The sequence below is a fragment of the Mus caroli genome, chromosome 2, assembly GCF_900094665.2.
Source record: "Mus caroli chromosome 2, CAROLI_EIJ_v1.1, whole genome shotgun sequence".
NCBI lineage: Eukaryota > Metazoa > Chordata > Mammalia > Rodentia > Muridae > Mus > Mus caroli.
This window is the reverse complement of record NC_034571.1, coordinates 27,944,665-27,966,483: the sequence shown is the minus strand read 5'-3', so window position 1 is coordinate 27,966,483 and position 21,819 is coordinate 27,944,665. Positions and strand designations below refer to the sequence as shown.

The window sequence follows — 21,819 nt, the reverse complement described above, 5'->3', positions numbered from 1 at the left end:
AAGTTCTAGCCTTAAGGACCCAGCGCGTTGGGCACACGAATGCGGGCGCACCGGGCATCATGCCAGCAGCAACCTCCGCTCAGCCTCCGCCCACCAGCCATCCCCACAGTTACACAGGACACACCCCAGGCAAACACAAGCACACTCTCCCATACACACTCTCCTCCATCACAATCACACCCACAGCTGTACTTACCTACACCCACAGCAGCTCATATGGGTGCATGCACACACTAGTCCACAGACAAACACACAGGGCCACACAGCCAGAACAAATGCAGATACACTATTCTCACATTGTCAGACACTGTCACTCACACAATTCCACCAGGAGCTCACCCACATCATCACACATCAAAACACACAATGACAGATGTGTGGGCACTGCCCTCCCCCCAGCTCACTCTCCCAAGCCTTGGTGTATGCTCTTCCACGCCACTCGCAGCTCAGTATTGAACTGCCCAGCAAGACAACTGACCCGTCCACTTCCTGATTGATGAGATTGATTCTTGTAACCACTGTGAGCATCAATTCATACCTATTCATTATTTATGCTAATTCATGCCTTCGTTCACTGTTCCTGGAGTTGTCCCTCATCCTTCTGCCCCATGGGGATTATGTACTGCTGACTGAGGAGGATCAAGTGTCCAGCCAAGATGTCCAGTGATCAGTGGCAAAAGATGATGGAGAGGCGGGTGGGGAAGTCCCAAGCCAATGCTGCCTGGGGAGAACGTGGTTTGGAGCATTTGGCCAAGAGAGTGTACACTCTTAGGTTCACAGCCAGATCAGTCTGGGTTTTATGCACTTGTCCCTGCTTCTCTGCTGTCCCCTATGCCTGGCCACTGTCCCTCAGTGGAGAGACATGCTATCACTGAGCTGGGGCCAGGGGATTTGAAGTCTAGTAGTAGAGCCTTCTCTGAATGACTTCTCTGTGGTCCCAGGCAGGTCTAGCCTCTATCTTTAGGCCCATCCAGCCTTGTCTAGCTAGACCTGTGCCTTTTGCTGCAAACCCCTCCAGCAGACTGGCCAGGGGTTTTGGCTCCACCCACCTGCCCTTTGAAGACCATTCCAAGCCTCCTCATTGGCTTTCTGTCTGGTTCTAAACAGTTAGGGCAAGAACTCTGCTTCCCAGGGCAACAGAATCTCAGTTCTTATTTCTTTCCATAGTTTGAGGACTTTCTCTCAAAATGCCTTTCTGGAGACATGAAGACCTTGCCCTTGGATGTCGTGGGCTCTTGGCAAATCTTCTGTGATCCTAAATGCAAGTTTGTTTACAATAGTGTGCCTTGTGACTACTTGTGGTAGCCACTAAATACGAGGTCCCTACACCCCCAGGGACTGCTGTTGAGAGGGCCCACTCCATTCAGTCACCCTGGGTTCAGCTATCACCTTTCTACCCCCAACCCCCCACCACTAGGCACCTGTGTAATCTATGTAGCGAGATGACAAGGCCTAGCTTAGGGACTATTGCCAGGGCTATGAAAATAATGTGTGCAGAAGCCCTGCCTCATAGTCTGTTCAGTAGGGAGATGCTGTTCTGGGGCCAAGTCATGGGTCCTTGTTCAGGGCTGCATACTATTTCTGTCTCTGTATGGCTTTGGGTATTCATGATCTCTATAGTCCAATGTACCAGGGCTGTGCGATCCTGACCTGCAAAGCAAAGGAGAGGGGATGGAGGCAGTGTGAGTCCGTTGGTGTAGAACATTTCTCTAACAGATGTCCCTCTTCTCTGCTCCACAGACAGTGGCATCTTACATTATGAGAGTAAGTGGAGCATCCTGACCCACCACATATGCTGAGGCTGATACAGGTTTGTATCCCACACTCACCAACCTATCAAGAATGCCACACAAGCACAAGGGCTGTGGGGTGTGTGTGTGTGAGAGAGAGAGCCAACGAGGCCCAAGAATGTGCAAGCAGGCAGATCAGGAGCTCGGCCGGGTTATTTTACACATGAGCCTAGTCCGTTCAGACCCTCGATTCTGGCTGTCCCTGTAGGAGCTACTTCACGTGTAGCCTGGCAACTCCTAACTCTAGGCCGACCCTCTGCAGGTCAAGGTGAAGCCCTTCACAGGGGACAATGCGATGGGGGAGCCAGCGAGGGGAGGTTGCATTCTGCCACACAAATTCTTACCTGTGGACCCGCTCTGGTAGCCAGTCCTATGTCAGAAGGACCAGTCTTAGCAGGGTTTGGAGGGCAGTGTGAATGGGGCCGTGACCCAGAGTTCATCCTTATGGTCTCTGGTTTTCTATTGTCCACTTCTCTGGGGTCAAAGCGAACGATAAAGATGCTGTTGGTGTTTCACACAGTGAATTGGTTCTATAGCGCTCTGTCACCATTGCAAGCTCATGGGCTGTGACCCCTGAAAGGACTATCACTTTCACGAGCTTCAGGAGAACTGCTCCCCAAGAAACCACCTCTAGGGAGCTTCCCTGTGTAGCTGGGCAAGTGTAGCCTGCCTGTGGCATCTTTTCCCTAAGAAATACAGGACTACACATAGGCACCTAGAGGCAGTCCGGATCTTGTCTTGTTTTTGAGAGAACATCTAAAAGTTTTCATAGAAGTACCTTGGCCACTGGGCTCTAACAGGTTCCAGGCATTTGGGGTGATGGAAAATTAGATGGGCATCCCTAGATGCAATGGCTTCCTTCTGTATACACGGAGTAGCAGTGATTAGCTAATGGCATGAGGTGTTGCAGGTCAGAAGGGTTCCCAGAAGAATAGTATGTAGTGTGGAACCTGGGGAGGCCAGGAAAGACTGCAGACTGTACACGAGGCCCTTAGGGACTATATGCTGCTGCAGTCTCACACCAGGCAGGCCTGGGTATACTAGTTACTTGAAAGTTGGATGGGAAACGGACATTGCCCCACTAGCTAGGACCATGGGACAGTAACAATGGTCAGGCTGAGAATGTGGCTGGGAAAGACGGCAGCCACCTTGACTGGCCATTTCCTGTGTGGCTTCCTCACAGAGAGACCCTCCCAAAGTTTCAGAGATGCCCCCTCCACCTTTGGCCCTCCCAGGCGGTCAGTGGACTCCAGCTTTGGGACTAACTGCAGGTATCCATCTGTGCCTCCTGCAAACAGCCCTGGAAGTCAGAGTTAAGGGGCCGTGGTGGGGCGCATCCTTAGTGTGACTGGCAGGTTTTCTGATGTCACAAACTATCCTTTATCTAGAAGGTAATAGCTTGGTAGGGGTGGAGCTAAGGGCCTAAGGCTACTTAGGTTCTGGCTCTCTACTCCTTTTGACCCCCAGATGGTCTCAGCAGGGACACCTGCTAGATTGGGGTGGTGGGCAGGCCTTTTCAATCTTCCTCTCTGGGTATTTATTTTTCCTCTGTGAGACATACATAAGAACTTTCCGACTCAATGTCTGATGAATGTAAATTTCTTACACACTTGGGACCAACTAGCTGACAACCCTCTCACCATGCTGAAGATACAAACACTATCAACACGGGGTTGGGGGTTGGGAGACACCAACTTTTCCCACCTTCCAAACCTTCCCAAGTCTTGGAGCTTCCCAAAACTTCCATGCTTTTCACCCAACCACCAACTCCGGCAGCTAGGATTTCCAGGGCAGTGCCCCAAGTCTCCTTAACTGGAAAGCTGCTGGCATCCAGAAGTCAAAGGGCAATAGGAACACCCCCAACCCCAGGACCCGAGAAAGACAGAACTACACTACCCAGAATTCCTAGGGTTACGAAAAAAAAGGAAATGTCGTTTATGCAAGAAGAGGCTCAACTCCCCCAGCAGCTGCAGAGAGGTGGGAAAGAGAGAGAGAGAGAGAGCTAACCAGGGGGGAGAGTGTGCTGAGTGCCAGAGCTAGGGAGGAGAGCCGGGCGGGCTGGAGGAGGAGGCGGCGCCTACCCGCCTGCACGCTACCGCCTGCGGACCTGCATCCCACGGGGCGCACGGGCGAGCGCCGGTCCTGCGTGCGCCGGTGCGCGTTGTCGCGCGGCTGCGGACGAACACCGGGGCCAGGCCGGCGCAGGGACCGAGTTTCTGCAAAGTTTGACCTGGTTGCCTTTCCGATGCTGCAGCAGAGCGAGGCGGCGCGGGGCGCGCCAGGCGGCTGCGGCGCGGCGGCGGGGCAGAGCGGTGACAGCACGCTCATAATGATCATAAAATAAGGAGGCGCTCGGGGTGGGGGCGAGAGAGCCCCGAGCCTCAGCCCTCCGCCCCCGGCCATCCCCACAGCAGCCCAGAGCCAGGAGGGGCTTGGGGATCCGAGGCGCCCACGCCATCCCCAGACCCTAGTAGACAAGAGCCAGGGGACACTACCCAGGGGAGGGGGCGCCCCGAAAACGTGCGGGCAGAGAGGTTAGGGAAGACCGGAGGGCGGTGACCCAGGCACCTGGAGCGGCCCTAGGGGCAGGTGAGTTCGTGACGCCCCCTGGGTGGGGACCTGACTGCCAAAGTTCCTCGGCGGAGGCGCGCGCTCCGGACGCGCTGGGCTCAGCTAAGGCTCAAGATTGGTTAGGGGAAACCGAGGCACGCGGTGGGGCGGGGGGCGGAGGGGGGCAACACGCCTTCTTGGTGTCCAGCCACCTCTGCCGACAAAGGGCAGAATGCTTTAAAGGACCGGCCTGGGCTTGGCACTGAGGCCCCGGGGATCGAGACACTGGAGCGAGAAGGGGCGTTCCACGCTGGTGGCGTGGAACTGATGCGCAGTACCCGAGCCGGGAGGTCCCAGTGACCCACTGCGGTGGCAGTCTGAACGACCCCTCACCCCTCCCTCAAGCTGAACTGGTGTCAGCGGAGATGTCACGGGAAGCGATTATTCGCTGGTGCGCTCAGTCGTGCGACCGCCACTGACGGGGCGGGCGGAGGGGGGCGCCACCTCCGGGGAGACCGCCCAGAGCTGCGCCGTCAGCTACACAGCCCGTGCCCGGCGCACAGGCATCGCCGCGCCCTCGAGTCCCCCGCAGTAAAGTTCGGCTCAACTTTACCGCCCTGTACCTTCCACCTCTCTGCAGGTCCTCGGCGGCCGAGGGGAAGCAGGCGGCGGCGGATACTCCAGTGCAGTCCCGGAGCCCTGCGCGGCAGTCAGAGGCTACAGCGACACTGGCAGAGGAACGCGCGAGTGGGCGCCGGAGGGGACCTGGCGAGCACCTAACCCGGAGCGCACCTCTCGGAAGGGCGGGTGGATAACGGCCTCACAGGACGTCGGACCTCTGCCGCTTGAATCGGAACTCACGCTGCAATTGATTGGGCCCCGCCGGGCGGGCGCGTGTGTTCCAGGGAGCCGGTGCGGAAGGCAGAAGGGCAGGAAGTCGGCGTTCTGCAGCGAGGGTGGCGCGACCGCGCGGGGACCGAGCCTTCCTTATTTATGTGCCTGCCAGAGCCCGTCTGCTTCCTGCGAAGACTTCAGGGAGAGTGTCCGAGCTGCCATCTCCAAGTGTGAGGACGCAGCGCTGGATGTCAGAAAAACATGCTTCTCCATTAAACTCCAAACTTTTCTTTTTTTAAACCCAAAGAATATCGGTGGCTTTTGCCCACTGCTAGAAGAGGGAGCCCAAGGCTCTTGAGATGCAACAGAACCCATATTTATAACAGGACCCGGCAGTGCTATGCAAGCCTCCTCTACTCCTTAAGTTCTCTAGCCTATGGATCTCGTTTTTGAGTTTTGAGATTAGATTGAGCGCTCTGCACTGGGTCCTGCAACCTCCATCCTTTCAATGCCCTGTTATTTTTGGGACTGCTGGCCTTCCCTGGAGATTAGAGCGGTCCTGTGTGCCATGGGCTGTATTCAGAGCATCGGAGGCAAAGCCAGAGTCTTCCGGGAAGGGATTACCGTGATTGATGTGAAAGCCTCCATCGACCCCATCCCCACCAGCATCGACGAGTCCTCCAGCGTGGTACTGCGCTATCGGACACCCCACTTCCGGGCCTCAGCCCAAGTGGTCATGCCGCCCATTCCCAAGAAGGAGACCTGGATCGTTGGTTGGATTCAGGCGTGCAGCCATATGGAGTTTTACAACCAGTATGGGGAGCAGGGCATGTGAGTACTCCTGGGGACAGGCTGGGGGGCTTGAAGGCTCGGGGAGGCTGGAGCAGGGCTGCAGGGGTCTTTAGGCAGGGGTGGAACTGTCTCCAAGCCTTCTTGGGTCAGGCAACTCTGGGGAGCCTTTATGTTGATTAGGGTCCTAGCTCAGCTAGACCTGCCCTGCCATTATCCCTGGTGCCCAGGGTTGTTCTGTCCTCCCTGGCAAGATGCTGAGAGAACAAGAACCTGTGCCCCTTTGGTAAAGCAAGTGTCAGGGCCATCTGGGGTCACCAGAGAAGTCATCACTCTGCCCCCCAGGCTCAGGCCTCCATGAACCCATTAGCTGATGGGAGTGGTTGGAAGCCTCGAAACAGCTTCCAGACTTCTTTGCACAGGACTTTGCCGTGGGGCCTGAACTTGTTGTCTGGGGTTTGTATGGAGGCTCAGATGCACAGAAGAGCTTCGGAGGCCAGCTTTGCCATTGTCAGTGGCGGTGGCCGGTGGCAGTGTGTGTTTGAAAGGGACTTCAGAAACCCAGTTTGCTCCACAGCTTTGCCTCCCCCTGGAGGTCAAGGGTCAGCATCCAGTGTCCCTCCTGTGGGGCCCTGACTAGGAGTGAGTGGCTAGAGGGACACATTGGTTTCATCTCTGTGGTTTGGTCTCTTAGAATGAGATAGATCTCCATGGGACCCTGGAGCCCTTGGGTCTTGTTCTGCATGCTCTCTGGCCCCAAAGAAGGCCATTCCTCCCTGTGGAAAGCAAGCTAATGGGGACAGTGGTGAAAGCAGCTGCTGAGACCCAGTGGTTGGTGGGGGTGTGGGGACACACACACATACACACAGGCCTTGGCTTGACCCCTGTGGTGGCTCACAAACACTGTCTCAAAGTCTTTGGTGTCCGCTCTATGTGGCCTCACTTCTCAGCTTTGCAAGAGGGAAGGAAAGGAGGGGGTCTCCTGGAGAGTTGGAGCTCATGTTTGGAGAAGTCCATTGGGCTGAGGGTAGCTCGTCACAAGTCAGCAAATGTGCCTTCTCCGTTTAGCGACTCTTAAGCTCTGCAGGAAACAGGAAGATGGGATAAGGCTTATAACTAGGTTGTCACCCCAATGGCCTAAAACCACTGGGGCACACAGGGTCAGTGGGCTCCCAGCAGCCCCACCCCTGCCTCTGAGCCCTTCCTCTTTTTAAGCCTGGATACGCAGCTATCCCGAGATGAGTGGCAAGACTCAGGTATTCAGGGAGGTCTTTCACAAGCCAGATTCTCCTCACACCTCTTCCCAAATTTGCAAAGCATCCAGATGGTTGAGAGACACTAGGTGAACCTGATGGCTTCCCTGATGACTTTGAGCAGCCCCCAGGGTATCAAGAGCCTGGAGTGACTTCACTCCACTCTTACCCACCTGGGTTCCTAGTTTAGATGAATCTTGTGTACCTTAGACTCTCTCCAGGGTGTGACCCTAGGAAGTGTCCTAGCCACTCTGAGTGAACCTCAGTTCCCTCATCTGCAAACTGGGCCTAATCAAAGTTCCTTCTGCATAGCTTAGTGAGGGAATTACTCAGGCGCCCTTTGCCCTCACAGCCAGCACTAGGCCAAGTTCATGTGAGTCCTGCAAGCAGGTGGCTGTCAACCTTGATGTGATTTCAGTTTCAAGTCTGTCAGCCGGAAGTAAGTGATGGTATTTATGAAGCTGACGGTCTTTCCAGAAACCACTGAATTATAAAAGACAGCCGGCTACTCCTTGAAATGGGTTTTGTCCCCAGCCCAGGCCCTACACTCTGAAAACTGTAAATATAGCATCCTGTAGGGACGGCTAAGTGGCCAAGGTCATTTTCTTTGCTCTCTGTCTATGCCTGACTCTGCTCCTCCTTTTAGGGTACCCTGGCTCTGTTGTCCCAGGTCAGGCAGGACCAGCTGCATTGCGGGAACAGGGGCAGGTGGCCAATCCTTTGGAGAAAATGCAGTCTGAAGCTTGGACTTGCTGAGTAGTACTGTCCCTGTGATCCACTGTAGGTGTCTGTACCCCTCCCTTCCCATGGAGACTCTGGGCTTTTGCAGGAAGCTTCGACTCCGCCCTTCATAGCTCCCTTTTGGCCACAGACAGAAACATTTAGATGGGGTTGTTAAAAGAACCTTCCAGGCTGGGCACGATGGCACAGACCTTTAATCCCAGCACTCTGCAGGCAGAGGCAGGCGGATCTCTCTGACTTGAAGGACAGCCTGGTCTACACAATGAGTAGGCCAGACAGGGTTTCATCACCAGACCCTGGCTCTCAAAACAAAACAAAAACTGCACCTTCCTGTATGAACTTCTTAAGTCCAAATGAGTGGGTCCCTGTCCCTCCCCCTGCCTGTGCCCTGGGGATGCATCTTATTGATGGCTGGAGGTGGGGCGCTACAGAGCACGCTTGGCTTCCCACCCCCCCCCATCTTGTAACAACCACAAATGTCCCCGAGGAGGGATGTGAAATTACTGCTAGACTCAACCCAGATTGTTTGGGTCTCTGAAATGAACTCTAGGCCCCAGGCATCAGTGACCTGAGGAAGGGGACGGCCAGGTGGCCTAGGCTGGATCAGGGCTTGTATTCTTTACAAATGGGCTTATACTAAAAATATTAATTCAGACTACTTAGTACTTAGCCGAAATCCATAATATCCCCCCCCAACCCCCCGCATTATCCTTGCTTGAAGTTAATCCCAAAGCGAGGAGGGCTTTGTTGGGCACCGTTCTGGACTTGAAATTATTTGTAATGGAACACTGAATTCCAAAAGCCACCGCCTCAGTCACAGCCCAACTGCCGGGGTGTGCTGGAAGATGGCATCTCCCGTGGGCCTGCATGAGAGCGTTCTATATGGCGTTGGGTCCAACCCACAGTACTTTCCATGTCAACCCCCCTCCAAACTGTTGGAGACACCTGCCTCCTCAGCTGTCCCCCGCAATTCCTCAACTGCCACCTGTCAGCTGGGATAGAGCCTTCTAAGTGACAAGTTGCAGCTCCTTGCCTGTGTGGGAGATGCCGTGATTGTTGTCCCTGGTTTGCCCTTCTTTGGAGCTCTCCCAAAACCTGGCCCAAGGCCAAGGCCAAGGCCAAGGTCAGGAGCAGTGCAGCTCAGACGCTGTGGAGGGAACAGGAGCAGAGCAGTTCAGACCTCGTAGTTCCCATCTGTGGCAAGGGCATGCCCACCTCCCTGCTTGCTTGGCTCCGTGGGATGAACGAGGTAGGTGCGTGGCACCAAGCCAGCACCCTGGAACACCCCCTGCTCCATCTCCCCAGGTACCACGATTACAAATCCTGGGTATCAGTGTTGGGTTATTGTTCTATGCTGTGTGACCAGATACTGTTACTCTCTGTGTTCTCTCTGGGTTTCTTTCCATAGCAGGACAGCCTTGGCCCCTGAGGCCTTGTGGGTTTTCCTGACCCACATATGTCCTGTCATGGCTTGGATAGACTTTGTGTGAGAACACTGGAACTCTGGTTGTCTTTCTCCCTGCTCCCTGCTATCTCTGGGGTGCATCCCAGGACCTCAGAGGCTCTAACTTGAGGATAGGAATGCAGACTATAAATCCCAAAGCCACTTGCCCAATGACGTTTGCTCAGCACCTGAGATTTGGGGGATGGCCACAGAGGAATGTCCCTGCTGGCCTCTTCCCGGAGCTGGAGCCGGGGCCTGAGGCCTCACAGAACAATTGAAGACTATACTTCCTGTCTTGGGGCGGAAGGCGGCTTCCCCCATCTGCAGGGCAATGGCGGAGGCAGGGTGGGGTGAGGGGGAGAGGGAAGTCCTTGCTTCCTAGCTTCAGGGTGGGAGGGAAGTGGTGGGGGTGGCCCAGCCTGGGAGAACTCCCCTTGGGCTAGCTGTGACCAAGTGGTGGCTCCAGCATGAAACTACCTTCGGAGAGAGGGGAACAAGTGGCCTGGCGATGAACAGACAGACACCCGGCAGCCAGGGCTATCAGGGAAATGTTTAGGAAAGTCTAGGAGCCTCTGCTGCAGATCAGGCCTGGTGCAAATGAGGCCCGATGTTTCCAGAGTAGAGTCAAGGCAGCCGCTATCCGCCGTCCATTATCAGTGATCCTGGCTGTCTGGCTGTCTCTGTACTCCTCTGTCCAGTGCATGTGATTTTAGGGTCTGACTTCCAGAATGCTGTACCCTAGTCTGGGCCTGGCTTCTAGAGACACCACAGGTAACTAAAGAGCAAGTAAAGCACACACAGGTGAAGAAACGGGCCACTGCAGGGCTCCACGTAGTGAGAGCGTCTCTGGGGACTGTGGTAGGAGCAGGGAGTTGTAGAGAGCCCAGACAACTTGCAATTGGGAAAGAGAATTAATATCTGCCCACTGTGCAGTGTTCTGCTGTTAAAATCAAACAGGTTTTCATGGGAACTATAGTATCACATTGGAAGACGAGCCTAGGGTCCTGCTCAGTGGCAGAGGTCTTGCCTAGCACAGGAGAGGCCTTGGGTTCCATCCCCAGCACCAGAAAAGCTAATAAGGCATGCGAGAGTCTGATAGGGAAGGTTTATGGTGAAGAAAATGCTAAGCATGAGAACACATCCTGTGTACACGGAGAAGCGTCTGGAAGGATGTTTACTGAAGTGTAATGTCAGGAGCGACCTCACGGGAAGGAGGGAGGAGGAGATAGATACCTTGGCTTTTACTTTAGTAATTTTTTTTTCAAGACAGGGTTTTCTCGCTGGGCTGTGGTAGCACATTCCTTTAATCCCAGCACTAGGGAGGCAGAGGCAGGTGGATTTCTGAGTTCGAGGCCAGCCTGGTCTACAGAGTGAGTTCCAGGACAGCCAGGGCTACACAGAGAAACCCTGTCTCGAAAAACCAAAAAAACAAAAACAAACAAACAAAAGATAGGGTTTCTCCGTGTAGTCTTGGCTGTCCTGGAACTCTCTCTATAGACCAGGCTGGCCTCGGACTCAGAGATCCGCCTGCCTCTGCCTCCCGAGTGCTGGGATTAAAGGCATGCACCAAACAACCACCTACTTTATTAATTTTTTAATGTCTTGTTTTTTAAAAGAACATCTTTTATTACTAGATGTTAATAATAAAAACTTTAAAGGAAGACTAGCTGATTCCATAACTTCTGAGAGGGCGGTGGGCTGGGCAGATCCAACGGTAGTATAGGGCCTTGAAGCCAAAATTAAGCACTCACTGGTCTGAGTCCTTCCTCCTTAGGTCAGGCCAGGGCCGGGGCTGGAGTCTGAGGAGGCGTGGGCTGGAGGAAGGTTCCAGAGGTTGGTCTGTGGGAAGAGACGGCATACACTCCCCGTCTGGGCTGTGGGCAGGTGCTGAGTGCCATGAAGGCAGGAGCTGGAGATGGGCTATGAAGGGCCCAGGCTTGGGGCATTTCGGGGACCTTCTGAGCGTCACTTCCTATAGCACTGAGCAGCTTTCCCAGAGTGTGTGCCATAACATTCCAGAGGAATTTTACCAGACTGCTCTGCTGTTCAGCTGGCAAGCAGGTGGGCTAACCCCTAACTTCCCAAGCTGTCTAGGTGAGTGTAGTACCACAGTTGACAGGACAGCCACAAGTGCTGGGCAGATCCAGCCCAGAGCCTCAGTGTCCTCTGCCTCAAATGTGTCCTTAAATGTCATGTATCATGGGGGGTGATGGGAGTGGAGACATCATAGAGGCTCAAAGCTAAATTTCATTTTAAATTAACTAAAATCTATTGTTAAGGTCCATGTGTGTGCGTGGTGCATCTGTGCATGGTGCACGCTACCACACATGTGTGGAGGTCAGAGCACAGTTTCAGGGAGTGGTTGCTTTGGCCCTTCCACCTCTTGGTGGGTTCTGAAGATTGAACTCAGGTCGTCAGGCCTGAGTGAACAATGCCTTTAACCACTGAGCCATCTTGCAGTTCCCAAATTTCATATTAAAGCAAGATATTTAATGCACACAGAGAGCACATATAGAGCTAGCTTTGTGTCCCTGGTGTGGCCAACCTGCTCTTGAAAAAGTGTGTCTTGGAGATGATTTGTTTATTTGCTTAAAAAATAGTATTATTGGGGCTGGAGAGATGGCTCAGCAGTTAAGAGCACTGACTGCTCTTCCAGAGGTCATGAGTTCAGATCCCAGCAACCACATGGTGGCTCACAGCCATCCAAAATGAGATCTGAAGCCCTCTTCTGGTGTGTCTGAAGACAGCTACAGTGTACTTAGATATAATAATAAATAAATCTTTTTAAAAAAAATAGTATTTTTTTCAGACTATGTCTTACTATATAGGTCCTAGAACTCACTCTGTAGGCCAGGCTGGCCTTAAACTCAGAGATTGCCTGTCTCTGCCTCCTGAGTGCTGGAATTAAAGGTGTGTGCCTCCACCCAGGCACTCCAGTTACATTTGTTTTTAAAGATTTATTTATTTATTATATGTAAGTACACTGTGGCTGTCTTCAGACACACCAGAAGAGGGCGTCAGATTTTGTTACGGATGGTTGTGAGCCACCATATGGTTGCTGGGATTTGAACTCGGGACCTTCAGAAGAACAGTCGGTGCTTTTACCCTCTGAGCCATCTCATTTTTGAAGTGCATAATTTTAAAAGAAAACATTAAGTGACTAGAAAATAGAGGAGACACTCAGACAAGAGCAAAGAGAAGAAAATCTCTGCTGCTTAGGGCACGTGGCCCTGTGACCGGATCGACCTTTGTCTCCTGGCTGTAGAACCCAACACTGAGGAGTTGGGATTCATGACCTCAGGACCCTGAGAACGAACAGGATAAAAATGGGGCCCCAAGGGGCTGCATGGTCTGTGTGGTCTGCGTGGGCTGCACAGGGCTGTCTGTGCTGAGGATAAAGCCAGGCCCCTACAGACAGCTGCTAATCTGCATATGTGAGAAAAGTCTAGAACCTTTGAGAGGGCATTTTTTTTAAACGGAGAAACAGGGAAGGTTTACTGCTTTTAGCTTAGCTCCGGGCCATGGAGTTGGCGAGTTGTGTGTGTCCCCAAGACCTCGAGGGGCTCTGTACTGGGCTGGCTTCTGGCTGCTGACTTCTGAAGTCCTTGAATTGGGGCGACCCTCTTCAGCAGCATGGTGTTCCTCCTTGGTCACCTCCAGCCCCAACTGCAGGTCTTCCTGAATCCCCTTCACCCTCCGTCATACATGCTGGTCAGAGAACCCCTCTCTGTGTGCACGTGCATTTTTTTTTATAAGCACACAGATGTACATGCATGTATGTCTGTGTGCACATGTGTGTGCACATGCATTTGTATATATGTGCGCTTATATGTGTCTGCATGTGTACAGGTGTGACATGTGTGGACATGTGTGAATTTGCATGCAAACGTGTACATTTATAGAGGTGTCTGGGTGTGCATGAGTGTGTGAGGGATAGCTTTGTGCTGTGGTCACAGTGAGTCCTAAAAGTGCCTGTTCCACCTGCAGCTCTGCGGGGTGAACTCCGGGTAGCCAGTGACCCAGCACGCTGCTGAGGGGCAGAGAGCCAGGCTACAAGCTTTATGGGGCTCATGTATAGGTCAACACCGTGATGAGTCTGTGGATACGTGGGAAGGTTCAAGGTGGGTGTGACTCTGTCCTCTTGGCCTGTGTGGTTCTTCTGGGGAAAGACTGCCCACAAACAGTCGTTTAATTGCCCTGGACCATGTGCCAGGAGACAGTTACAAAGTCCTAATGGTGCTGAACACCGGCCAAGGGCACCCGGCTTGTGTAAAGAGCCAGAGTGGTTTGCCTGGGGTTGTAGCCAGAGCTCGGCAGCTGCTCCTTTCCCCCATCAGAGCAGGAGCAGGGAGACACTAAGGAGGGTGGGAGCTGCAGGGCCAAGGTGGGGAGCTGAGAATTAGCCAGGCAGCAGCTGCATGCACAGGTAAGTGCTTGACCTCCCACAATAGGCTTAACAGGATTAGAGTAATGAGACCAAAAATCTGAGGGACTTCTGAGAGATCGGGTTAGAATCTGGGAGACCAGGCAGGGCAGTGGAGTCTCTGCCAGGGACCTGGAGTCAAGGTGGTACCAAGTGCCCAGGGCACAGCTCTGGTCCTCCCTTTCCTGGCTCTGAGGCAGATCCTCTGCAGACACGGAGAGCACGCACCATGTCACAAGCTGCAGGATTAGGGATGTTGAGGGGATCTAGGGACACCACCTCAGGCGATGCCAGGGGCTCTGAAAGCATGCGGAGGTCCAGGTTCAAGTCTGGGCTTGCCCGCTACTCTGACATCTCACACCCCAGAGGATGAGGACAGAAGCACGGCAGGTGGTCTGGGAAGCAGGTGACTTGTGTACATCTGCACAGCCTTGGCTGAGAAGGTCCCCGTAGCTGTCACCACATCCAAGTTCTTAGAATTGGAATATTCCTATGTTTTCATTCCTCACAAGGTCTCAAGGTCTGGTGACTTGGGTTTTGTTTTGTCTTGTGTGTTAGGGGGTTTCATGAAGTCGAAGCAGCCTCCAGGTTTCTGACCTTGAACACTTGGTCTCTTGCCTCTGCCTTCCTGAGAGCCCGGACTTCAGGCCTCAGTGTCTTGTCCCATGCAGGTCAAGAAGGCTGAGTGTCAAGGCTAAGGTCTGAGTTCGCCCTTCCAGAGCAAAGTGCACCCCTACAGAAGTGGCCAGCCTTGTGGTAACCATCTTGTCACTTGTGGAAATGTGTACAGCATAAAAGGCCTTTAATGCCAGCCCTCGGGAGGCAGAGCACGACATCTGAGTTTGAGCGGCCAGCCTGGTCTATAGAGCAAGTTCTAGGACAGCCAGGGTTATACCAAAATCCAAAACAAGACAAAACAAAACAACAAAAAAAAAAAGAGTTCAAAGCCGGCTTCAGCTCTAGAGAGAGTTTGGAGCCATCTTGCTTTATATGAGACCCCGTCTTTCTTATTTTATCGTGCAGTCTGCCTTTTGACCTCTAGATCCTCAAGAGTGCTAGCTTACTGGACATGGTCTTTCCAGACAGGATTTCTCCGTATAGCCCTGGCCATGCTGAACTCACGGAGATCCGCCTGCCTCTGCCTCCCAAGTGCTGGGCTTAAAGGCGTGAGCCAGTAGGCCCTGCATCCTGAAGCCTTTAAGGTCTCTTGTTACTACAGCTGTGGCAGGTGGTGTGAATACATTGTTTCTCTAGGAAAGCCTGGGGTGGGCTTGGATGCTATTGGCGTGGATGCTGGTGGGAGAGCAGTGTGACTGACAGATGGCTGGGCCTCCGTTTCCATCCCATGTTGCTTTGCGTTTCTCACACTATGTCCCTGACCAGCCCCTGGCCCTTCCCATCTTTCCTGGCTAGAACCCCACAGGCTCCCTTGATGGTCCATGGCGAGACAATGCAGTTGGCTCTGCTTTGCTTCCGAGTAACATCCCTCAGGAGACTCTGCTGGCTGCCAGCTCATGGAGACTGTTACCTGTCTGTGACTGGCGGGGCTTGATCATTCAGGGGTAGGGTCACAGAGCAAGGTAACACATGCTAAGTAGCCCCACTTGGGCCTGCAGGCTGACCCAGGGTGGACTGTGGGTTTTTTTTTTTTTTTTTTTTTTTTTTTGCAAGTCTGTTCTCTGTCTTTTACATTTATACATTCTTGGAGGTGCAGGGCACACGGGCCCCTATGAGCTTGTGAGGTCAGAGGTCAGTTTTTTGTTGTTGTTGTTTTGTTTATTTGTTTTTTGTTTTTGTTTGTTTGTTTTTTGGAGACAGGGTTTCTCTATAGCTCTGCCTGTCCTGGAACTCACTCTGTAGACCAGGCTGGCCTCGAACTCAGAAATCTGCCTGCCTCTGCCTCCCAAGTGCTGGGATTAAAGGCATGGAACACCACGCCCGGCCAGAGGTCAGTTTTTAGAAACAACTTCTCTCCTTTCCCATGTGGATCCCAGGGACACAACTCTGGTCCTGGTTGCATGGCAAGTGGCTTTAACCGATGAGCCATCTGGCCAGCTCTTGATTTCAAACGCCTTTTCACTGGGCTTGATAGCTCATGATGGAGGCTGAGGCAGGAGGATCTCCCTCAAATTTAAGGCCAGCCTGGGCTACTGGAGTGATGGGGATAGAGTAAGATTTTTTAAAAAATTTATTTTATGTATGTGACTATACTGTCCCTGTCCTCAGACACACCAGGGCATCAATCAGATCCCATTACAGATGGCTGGGAATCACCGTGTGGTTTCGAGAAGTTCAACTCAGGACCTCTAGTAGAGCAGTTAGTGCTCTTTACCACAGAGCCCTCTCTCCAGCCCAGAATGAGATCTTCTAACACCCTCCCCACTGTAACCCGCATGCCAAAAGAAGTAAAACTGTTCCCATCCCAGGCTAGGGATATGTGGTTCAGTGGTTAGAGCATGGTATAGCTTTGTCTAGGGCTTTGGGTTCCCCTTCTCAGCACAGCAAAGCAAACAGGGCACTAAAATGACTTCCGAGGAGAGGACGCCAGCAAATACCTAAACCTAAAGCAAGGGCCTGAACCCAGTGGAGGGAGATGGAGAGACGGAAGCAGCTTCAGGGCGGGGCTGAGGGCCCCCTCTGGTCTGAATCCTGCTGGGGAGTCAGGGACTCCACCTGGGGTGCTGACCCATTCCTGTGGAGCTGGGCCCAAGGGATTGCTTGCCATGGGGAGACAGTTTCATTATGGCTAGACGTGCTCAGGTCCTGAACTGGTCACACATGGTTTTGTGAACTTAGCAATGAGGGGAACAGAAAGCTTGGCAGTCTGGGGTCCCGGGAACGGGGCTCAGCTTCTGGGGTGCTTACACACAGGCACGGTACCAGAGTTTAGATCCCTAGGGTGCAAGTGAAAACTGGCTGGGTGTGAGGGCCTGCTTGTAATTCCAGTTTGTGGGAGACAGAGATTGGGAATGCCCAAAGTCAGGCAGACTAACATGGAGAGCACCTGGGCCTCTCACAGGAGGGCATATGCATGCATGTGCACACATGTGCTGCCCCACACAAACATGTACACACACCACACAAACACCAATCTGCTCCTGCCCGTTCTCCTGCGGCCCCAGTGCTGCGACACTCCAGCAGTCAGACTGAGAGCCGCATGGTCAGGGTGCACAATTCAGTGGCATTAGGTACCCTCAATAGCACCGTGCCACCCTTCTCTGGAACTCTCTGCCTTTGCTAACTGAACTCCACCCTTTAATCAGCACCCTCCTTTCCTGCCCAGGGCAGCCCTGGTTCCACTTTCCGTCTCAGAACTCAGGTGCTCTGGGCGCCACGTGCCACGTGCTGTCCTGCAGTAGTTACCTTTCCGCTTCTTTAAGTTAGCACAGTGCCCCTGGGCTCCTCCATACCACAGTGTGTGTCAGAATTTCCTTTCCTTTCAAGGCTCCTCCACTGTGTGGAGAGACAGATGTGGCAGGAGGAAGTTCTACTGAGCTGTGCTCCCACCCTAGGCTGTATTCCTAGGCTGTGTGTCCAGTAGATGCCCTAGCCTCTCTGAGAGGCCACGGCCTCCACCCTAAGATCATAGAACTGTGTGGCTCATACGGCTATTCCACTGGTGTTCACGAAGGCCCAGCTTTGCCAGTGTTTGCATTACTGTAGACTCAGTGACAAGTCCCCGTCAAGAGTTGGGCTTCTCGCCGGGTGTGGTGGCGCACGCCTTTAGTCCCAGCACTCGGGAGGTAGAGGCAGGCGGATTTCTGAGTTTGAGGCCAGCCTGGTCTACAGAGTGAGTTCCAGGTCAGCCAGGGCTACACAGAGAGAAACCCTGTCTCGAACACCCCCCCCCCCAAAAAAAAAGAGTTGGGCTTCTCCAAGTCTCAAATGACATCTACTAGTTTAATGACTGTGGCTCTCATGGAGGGTGCCGGCCTTCAGTGGTGGTCTGGCCTGGGAAGGTACTCAGAGAATAGTCTTTTACAAATTTATATATATATATATATAACGTGTGTGTATGTATGTATTGTATGTATATGGGTGTCTTGCCTGTGTGTACATTACAAGGAGAGGGAACAGGATCCCATGGGATTACAGTTATACATGGTTGTAAAGTACCATGTTGGGACTGGGACTTGAACTCAGGACTTCTAAAAGATCAGCAGTGCTCTTAACTGCTGAGCCATGTTTCCAGCCTTCCAAAATATTTTTAATGTGTGTGTGTGTGTGTGTGTGTGTGTGTGCGCACATGAGTGCAGGTACCACATAGGCCAGAAGAGAGCAGCAGACCAGTTAAGGATTTTTGTGAGCTGCTGATGTAGGACCTGAACGTGGGTCCTCTGTAAGAGCGTGAGTCGTCTCTTCAGCCCAACACTCGGGTTATTGAAGCGGGCTGTGACTGGACTCATCTTACCTGGTATTGAATGTCCTGTTTATTGTCTGCTCCATCCCACGTCAGCCCCATGAGCAAAGAGGGTTGAGTCCCTCCTGTCTCCAGGGTCCCAGGACAGTACCTGACCCATCCTAAGAACGCAGAAAAGCCTTTCTGGTTGGTGACTGAGACTCTCCCCTGACCTTCTTTGCCCCCTAGGTCTAGCTGGGAGCTCCCTGACCTCCAGGAAGGAAAGATCGAGGCCATCAGTGACTCTGACGGAGTGAACTACCCCTGGTACGGCAATACCACGGAGACCTGCACGATTGTGGGGCCCACCAAGAGGGACTCCAAGTTCATCATCAGCATGAACGATAACTTCTACCCCAGCGTCACGTGGGCCGTGCCCGTCAGTGAGAGCAACGTGGCCAAACTGACCAACATCTACCGGGACCAGAGCTTCACCACGTGGCTGGTGGCCACCAACACCTCCACCAATGATATGATCATCCTGCAGACCCTGCACTGGCGCATGCAGCTGAGCATTGAGGTGAATCCTAACCGGCCCCTGGGCCAGCGCGCCAGGCTGCGGGAGCCCATTGCCCAGGACCAGCCTAAAATCCTAAGCAAGAATGAGCCCATCCCGCCCAGCGCCCTGGTCAAGCCCAACGCCAACGATGCTCAGGTCCTCATGTGGAGACCCAAGTACGGGCAGCCGCTGGTGGTGATCCCGCCCAAGCACCGGTAACAGCCAGGCTGCTGCGAGGTGAGACTCAACGTAGTAACAATATTACTGCTCAGAAGGAAACCCAGATGAGGAAACCCAGAGGCCCTGTCCGGTCATTCAGAAAAATACAACCATTCTACCTTCTCCCGGGGCGGATCTCACTGTGCTAAAACCGGCCGGCCTGCTGGCTCCTCCACGTGCTTCCCTGCAGGGAGGCAGGGCCAGGGACAACAGGCGCCCACCCACCCCACCCCCAGGGCTCCTCTCCTCCTATCACAACCTCAGTGTTCATTGACTCTCCGAAACACCGCTTTTTTTTTTTTTTTCCCCTCCTCTTTGTGGATGCAGGGGCAGGGGAGGAGGCTGGTTGTCAGGGGACCCAGCCTGCTCTTCCTGCCTCCCCTCTGCCTGTCCTCTGCCATGCGGCCTTATGTAGACTTGCTTTGCCAAACTTTTGCCTTAAGCTGAATTTAAAGGAGAGAAAGAACTGGAAAGGCCACGGATCTCTGCCCTACAGGACTTGCCCTCTTCCGTCAGAGCTGGGAAGAGGGGAGGCTCACCTGAACCCTGCCCCTCTCCTGGGCGTCTGGGTGAGGAGGCAAGAGTGCGATCTCAGGTCTAAAACCAGCTGTTTTATCCTGTTGTTTGTGCAGAATCAAAACCACAGACTCTTCCTAGAGCTTCTATTCCACCCCAGTTGAACCCCTTTACCAGTACCTGCCGGGGGGTGTGAGCTGAGCAGGGCATAGATCCTTGACCCCGCCTCTCTCCTCAGTAGCCTTAAGTTGTCTGGTGGAGGTATTCTGGGAGAAGAAACGAGGAGTCCCCAAAGTGTTGGGTTGGAGCTAGGTAACGTTTTCACCTTTGCTATCTCTAGAACCCACCCCTAGGAATGTGGCTTTTTCTCTTCCATTATCTTGGTCCCAAATGCCTGGCAGGGTTGGGGTTGGGGCATGGCCACTGAGTCTGGACAGTCCCAGCTGTCTTAAGGTAAAGATGGCATGCCCTTTCCTCCTGACCAGCACTATCACACTTGAATCTGGGGTTCCAGCACCCAGGGATGCCCATACGCTAGCACACTGTAAAGAAGCCTATCAGAGCTTCTGGTTCATTCTCAGGGGAAGCGGCTCCCGGACTCTCTGGGGTGGGCTGCATATAGGAGCTAAGCACCAGCTGGAGGGTGCTTGGGTCCCTCCCCTCCCCGTCATAGGTGCTCCTGGGGAGGTGGAGGTCTGGGGAGCAAGCAGTCAGTTGACTCACCTGGGAGGTATCAGGCCATTGTGAAACTGGCTTGACACATGGTAGGCAGTCTTGGGGGTCTCCCTTCTGGAGCCCTAGAACTTGTCCTTGAGTGATGCCATGGTTTCTAGAAATGTCTGCTTTGAGCTACTTGAGGGACACTCCGTTAAGCGTGCTAACAGCTGCATCACTGGATTCAAACCAGTAATAAGCACAGACAACCGTTATCACAAGAAAAAGAATGTTTTTGCTGCTGCTGAGCCATTTGTAGGGGAGCCTCGGAGACAGCATGGGAGGTACAGCTAGATCCCAAGCTCTGTTTCTACACTTGAGACAGTTGTCCTTCCAGGGTACTTAATGTCTGGTCATTCTCAGCCACTAGGGCTGGGGGGGGGTGGGCTGCAGTCACCTGGAGCACACCAAACAGATCATGCCCATGGCACAGTTGGCTGGAGAGCCACTTGTCAGGGCTGGACCTCCTTGGAGCCTTCTCTTTCTCTATGTCACCTTAGCTGGGAGAGCCATGAGGTCTCAGCCCCACACTAGATCAGGGTTGGCTGGTGACTGGAAAGGCCTTCTCTGTGTTCAGGACTTCCTTGCCCTGAAGAAAAGAGACAGGCTCTGGTGAGGGTTGGGAGCGAGTCCTTGTCCTGGGCTGAGTGCTCTCTAAAGGTTTGGTGGGAATAAGGATTAGGAATCACAGTAGGGGTGGCCTGAACTGCTCTGGACATGGGGACCCCCAAACCCACATATCTTGCGCTCCTTCCCCACTGCATGCCTGGCTTTGCCCACCTGGCTTCCTTGGCTCCCCTTTCCTCTCTACCCTCCTGCCTGACAGAAGACAGACAGGGCTAGGGAGAACCCCAGAGAGGCTGTGTGGGTCTGGGCGAGAACACTCAGCTTCTCTTGGGTTGGTCCCCTCGGTCCATTGCCTCATGTTGTTGACAGACCCCAGGCTTCCCTCTACTGTTGTCCTTCACACCCATGCCCATCCGGGTATGGACACTCACTGTTTCTAGCAATAAGCACCAACTGTCCTTGGTCACGGACAGTACTGTGAACACGAACCCATGCGTGCACTTACCAGCAGGCGCGAGACTCTTGAAGACAATGTCAAAGAAACCTTTTTTTTTTTTTAAAGATTAAAATAAAAGATATGTAGAGAAATAAAATTAATTTTAAAGCACCCTTGGCTCTGGTGGCAATTTTGTGGCTGGCCAGGCTGAGAGCGTTGGGAAGCCGCTGTGTGGCTGTGGTTCCTGTGCTGAGTGCCTGAAGCCAGGGACTCTGGCCTGTCAGCCTGTACAGCTGCTCTTTCTCATGCTCCTGTCTCCGTCGGGTCTGGCACTGGGATTGTAGAAATATTCCTGACTAGTGTCCCAGAAGGACAATAAGTAAGTAGACTTAAGAACAGCTTTTGCAGGTGTGTGTGTGTGTGTTACTTGCCCATGCACTCCACATGTCTGTAGAGACCAGAGGTCAATGTCTTCAAGGGCTGTCTATTTTACTTTTTGAGGAAGAGTCTCTTGATGAACCTTGGACTCACCAATAGGTTAGACTGGCTGCCCAGCAAGCCCGAGTGACCCAGTGCTGGGGTTGTGGGCTTACACCACGGTGCCCAGCTTTACTTGGGTTTGAGGAATCCGTTCTAGTCCTTTCC

At 53.3% G+C, this 21,819-nt stretch overlaps 1 protein-coding gene across 2 annotated transcripts; it reads left to right on the top strand.

Annotated features, from left to right (window-relative positions):
- Nucleotides 1–1,750: 1,750 nt before the first annotated feature.
- Fam78a (family with sequence similarity 78 member A) lies at nt 1,751–21,306 on the top strand. Of its 2 annotated transcripts, none has more exons than XM_021156871.2 (3): nt 1,751–1,810; nt 4,981–6,005; nt 18,413–21,306. In XM_021156871.2, the coding sequence occupies exons 2-3, from the start codon at nt 5,683–5,685 to the stop codon at nt 18,939–18,941; spliced, it is 852 nt and encodes a 283-aa protein (XP_021012530.1). In that variant the 5' UTR covers nt 1,751–1,810; nt 4,981–5,682; the 3' UTR covers nt 18,942–21,306. The 2 variants fall into 2 exon arrangements, with proteins under 2 accessions (XP_021012530.1, XP_021012531.1); XM_021156872.2 differs by lacking the exon at nt 1,751–1,810 and adding an exon at nt 3,921–4,379.
- Nucleotides 21,307–21,819: the final 513 nt, after the last annotated feature.

Bases quoted from the DNA above. Each gene is read 5' to 3' on its own strand.
- Fam78a (XM_021156871.2), top strand. From the start codon at position 5,683: ATGCCCTGTTATTTTTGGGACTGCTGGCCTTCCCTGGAGATTAGAGCG. The intron at 6,006-18,412 runs GTGAGTACTCCT...TTTGCCCCCTAG, and splicing joins CAGTATGGGGAGCAGGGCAT to GTCTAGCTGGGAGCTCCCTG.